We start from the raw sequence: 4,658 nt of genomic DNA, 5'->3' as shown, positions 1-4,658 counted from the left end.
TACTTGACATTATCACCCTGTCAATTAAATAAGTCCTGAATAAAATAACAAAAAAAAAAATTAGTACAAAGGGGCAGGTAGAACCATGCCCAAATCAAAATAAATTTTTTTTTGGTCTGTCTATTCACGGACTAAAATCAATAGTGAGATGCCGGTGGGTTCACAGACTTGACTTATGAACCATTATCACCCTTTCACATTGCTCTCTTTCCTGTTTAAAGTTTTGGCGTATCATCTTATTGTCAGTGTATGTTGCACCACAGCACGGAAATGCATGTAAAAGTTGTCAAACTGAATTTGCTTTACTCAAAAGGTAGTGTAAAATGCTTTGCCTGGTAAAAGAACCTAATTTTCTATGTTTACTAAGTAAGATATTTATCTATTTTAGTAAGTGAAATGAAATATAAAATGTTGTAAAGCTATTCAGGTCTATGTGAAGCTATAAATTAAATTTTAATAGCATTTATATCGTTAGCTTTTCATACAAGCCATCAGATTAGTCTGCTTCTCTCGCCAATGCTTTCACTGCTATTTTTCTATATTTCCCGTGTAAAACGCTTTCATTAGAATTTCAATTTTCTTGGAAGGTGTCCCCAAAATGGGTGAACTTGGCTTCATCACTGGATTTGCTGGTTATGCCATTCGGTTGGCTTGGGATCAGATAATCCATCACATCAACATTGCCATCCGATGCAAGAAAGAGTTGGATGCCCTCAAACTTCTGTTTCCCAGAATTCAAGCAATGAATGTGGAATTGCAGGAGTATCGAAAAGCTTTGAACTCTGGCAAAATGAGTACGTCACCTCACCATCCTTTGCCATCCACAGTCAACAGCTGGTTGAACGAATTGAATGCCCTTCTGGAGGAAGCATCTGATTTGGCCCAGCACTGCACTGTACGCTCATACTTTCATCTCTTTTCTCGTTACAGAACGAGCAGAAAGATCAGGCACCTCATTGACAATATAGAAAAGCATATAGCCTCCACGCCTTCCATTTCTTTTCTGCACCAACTGCAGCAGCATGTCGCGAATGGGCAAGTGCTTGAGCAGATTAAAGAGAGATTGGATTATCTTAATCATAGTACTTCAGCAATGGTCAGCGCATCTGGAGATCTCTTTCCATCCATTTATTCGGCCACTTCCAACAAGAAGTATATTGAGGAGGCAGTCATTGTGGGACAGGATTCTGAATCAAACAGACTTGTGGAGCTGATCGATTCACAGCAGCACAAAAATGTGTCTCGTTTAGGACTTCTTGGGAAGGGTGGGGCCGGTAAGACTCTGTTACTCAAACGAGTCTACAACAGCGACCAGGTACAGAGTCTCTTTCGCAATGATTTGATGCTTTGGCTTACTGTTTCACAGAATCCATCTTTCAATACTCTCCGAGATGATCTTGTGAAACAAATAACTGTTCAAGTAAATGAAAGATTGGAGAGTAGAGAGGAAGACCATGTGAAAATCTGGTTGAATGAATGCATGAGAAAGCACAAATTTGCCGTATTTTTAGATGATATTTGGGAAACAAGTGCTGCCTCGCTGTTAGAGGAGCTGTGTGTGCCTCACTCTCCACACCACAAGTCTAACATCATCATTGCCACATCCAGAACTAGTAGTGTGCTCTCACAGTTGGGTGTCCGGCCTTCATCACTCATCGAAATGCAAGATTTGACTGAGCATGACGGTTGGAGATTGTTTTCTTTCTATGCTTTTCCACACAGCGATGGAATTTTGCCGGTGAGCATTGACCACGAAATAGCGACGACTGTCTGCAAGGAGTGTGGGGGCCTTCCCTTAGCTATCAAAGTAATTGGGAAGGCAATGGTAAGCGTCACTCTGTCAAATGAATGGGTATTGGCAGTCAAGAAGTTGCAGAATGATGTTACACGCTCTCTTTATGGCAGGTTGAGGCTAAGCTACGATGCTTTGGCCGACGTGGCTGGCTATGGCATTTCCTTGCAGTTGTGCTTCCTCTGCGTTGCTGCTTTCTCAAAAGGTCATGTCATCTATGCTAATGATGCCATTGACTACTGGATTGGAGAAGGGTTGGTGGCCGGGAAGGATCCTCTTCAAATCGGAGACACATACGTCATTCTGTTAGCGGATCGAAGCCTTATTGAACCAATCCAGAAGGATTATGATGGAAAGGTAATCTGCTTCAGGGGACATGATGTTCTGCATGACTTAGCACAACAAATTGCTGAGAAGGAAGAAAAATGCTTCTCCAGGCAAGCAAAGGCTTACAGGAGTTTCCTATGGTCGATTGTGCAGGACATATGAGAATTTCTTTAGAAGACAACAGATTGACTAGGGTTCCTAAAGAATTCCGAGCTCCTTATATCCGCTCCCTGCTACTCTCTTCCAATCCTTCTTTGACGAAAATTCCAAAAGAAGTGATTAGGACTATGACCGCTCTCAGGGTCCTGGATTTGTCACGGACTGCCCTCCAGTCGTTGCCAAAAAACATGGGATGTTTGAAGCGTTTAGTTTACCTCGGGTTATCCTTTTTGCCACTCAAGAGACTGCCTAACTCTGTCACTGCTGTTAAAAACCTCCAAATATTAGATCTTTATCGATCTGATATTACACAACTCCCGTCCGGCATTTCTAAGTTGACTTCTCTAAAACTGTTGGACGTTAGTTTCTGCAAACATCTGCAGTGCATGCCTTATGGGATCTCACGCCTTACGTCCCTGGAGTACCTGGATGCATTTGCTTCTTCAAATATACAGTGGAACAAGTGCAGGAGGGATCGGCTTCCAATTAGTGATTTGGGCACCCTAAACAAACTGAAAAGGTTGGGGCTTCATAATAATGGTGAGATAATTCAGAAAGGAATGTTGGGAACCATGAAGCAGGTGGAATATCTATGTATGCATCTGACGGGTATGGAAAGCCTACCACAAGACATAATTTCCATGTCAAAATTGAGAAAACTTTTATTAACATGTCCTCAGTTACTCCAGATAGAAAATACATTTTGTGAATTTCAAAATCTGGGTTATCTTAGTTTGGTCGATTGTGGCATGTTGAAACAACTACCTAACTTGCACAATCTTCCAAGTCTAAGGCACCTGCATATCGTTAAGTGCCCCAACATTGAGAAATTTCCAGAGGAATTTGGCAAGCAGGGGGGATTTTCTAAGTTGGAGGTATTTTCAGTGGTGAAGCTGAGGAAGCTGGAGCAGCTGCCAATAGTGGAAGAAGGAGCACTGCCTTCACTTAAAACATTGACAATAATGAAGTGTGAGGCATTGCAGAGGCTACCACAGTGTTATTGGAATTTGAAGAGTGTAGAGAAGATAAGAGTGTATGGTTGTTCAAAGGTTCTATTTGTGATGGCAGAGGAAGAAAACTTTATCAAGACAAAGAATAAGGTGCAAACAATACCATTATCTATGATAGAAACTCAAACATCAGAAGAGCGCTACCATGATATTCTTCAGCAGGGTGAACATTTTTATTACGGTGAATGTGAACATTTTTATTACGGTGAATTTTGGTGTAGTGAGATGTTTCAGCTTTTTGCTGGCATTAATCGATTTTATTTGTTCTGAATTATTTCATTCAAAGTAGTGGTATATAAATAATTTTAATATTATGTTCAAATATAAATTGTAGATTATTTCAGAAGAATAAAAAAAAGTTTCTACTTAATGTTTCTATTTTTTGTGTTTTATATAATATTATATATTATATATTACAAATTTATCGTTGTGATTTGACAATTCTTTGTATTTCAAAAAGTCTTTGTTAATTTTGTTAATATTATATAATTTTAATTTGTTTGTATATTAAGTCATATGATGTGACTTAATCTACATTTCTCAAACTGTATATCATTTTAAGTTTTAGTGTTCAAGATTATTGCAAATAATTATATTATGTTACATACTTATTCAACAATTTTTTTTTTTTCATTGAAATCAATTTTACAATGAGTTGTACTTTATTCAACTTAATTTAAAGATAAATCTTTATCTTTGTTCTTAGTTAAGAGAAGCATTTGTATTTTTGAATTTTACATAATTTTTTCGTATATGTTCTATAATTATTAGATTGCAATTTGTTTATTTTCATTAGTTTGATCTATAAAACTATATAATTTAAATTTATTAGGAAAAAAATGTCTTATATATTATGTTGGTTATTTATAGATTTTGTGCCATACAATTTGACTAATGTATATAATTTAAAATTTTATATTGTACCCTTAATCTAAAATTTATAAAAAGTAAGTTGTTATATCATCAATTTACACACCAAAATGATTGAGTTGGATGGGTAGAAACATGTATTTATAGACAATCATTGGTCAACAAAAATTATGCAAATCATTGGAATTTGAAAATCACAAGAGAGATTTTAAAAGTTCCCTTACAAATAAATTTAAAGCATCATCTCTACATCATCAAACGTCATCTTCTTGCATTTATTGTCTGGTTTGTCTAGAAAAATGTACACCAACCTTCTATGAACTTGACTTGCATCTAAGATAAGCCAAACTCTTTACTTCCCACCTCGAAGAAAGTCATACACTACATTTTAATGCAAAACAATTTCAAGTATATTTTACAAGATAAAAGGCAAGTCAATCTTCAAATATTGCATGAATCTCAAACCATGACAATGGAATAAAACCATGTGCAACATAAAT

At 36.9% G+C, this 4,658-nt stretch overlaps 1 protein-coding gene across 1 annotated transcript; it reads left to right on the top strand.

Moving 5' to 3' along the window:
- The first annotated feature begins 598 nt into the window (after nt 1–598).
- Nucleotides 599–2,281, top strand: LOC131876261 (probable disease resistance protein At5g63020). The gene has a single exon (XM_059221162.1). The coding sequence runs from the start codon at nt 599–601 to the stop codon at nt 2,279–2,281; it is 1,683 nt and encodes a 560-aa protein (XP_059077145.1).
- Nucleotides 2,282–4,658: the final 2,377 nt, after the last annotated feature.

The sequence above is a fragment of the Cryptomeria japonica genome, chromosome 5, assembly GCF_030272615.1.
Source record: "Cryptomeria japonica chromosome 5, Sugi_1.0, whole genome shotgun sequence".
In the NCBI taxonomy this organism is placed as follows: Eukaryota; Viridiplantae; Streptophyta; class Pinopsida; order Cupressales; family Cupressaceae; genus Cryptomeria; species Cryptomeria japonica.
The sequence above is the reverse complement of the archived record's forward strand: the minus strand, read 5'-3'. Positions and strand labels throughout refer to the sequence as shown.

Excerpts from the sequence above, each read along its gene's own strand:
- LOC131876261 (XM_059221162.1), top strand. The coding sequence starts at position 599 with ATGGGTGAACTTGGCTTCATCACTGGATTTGCTGGTTATGCCATTCGG.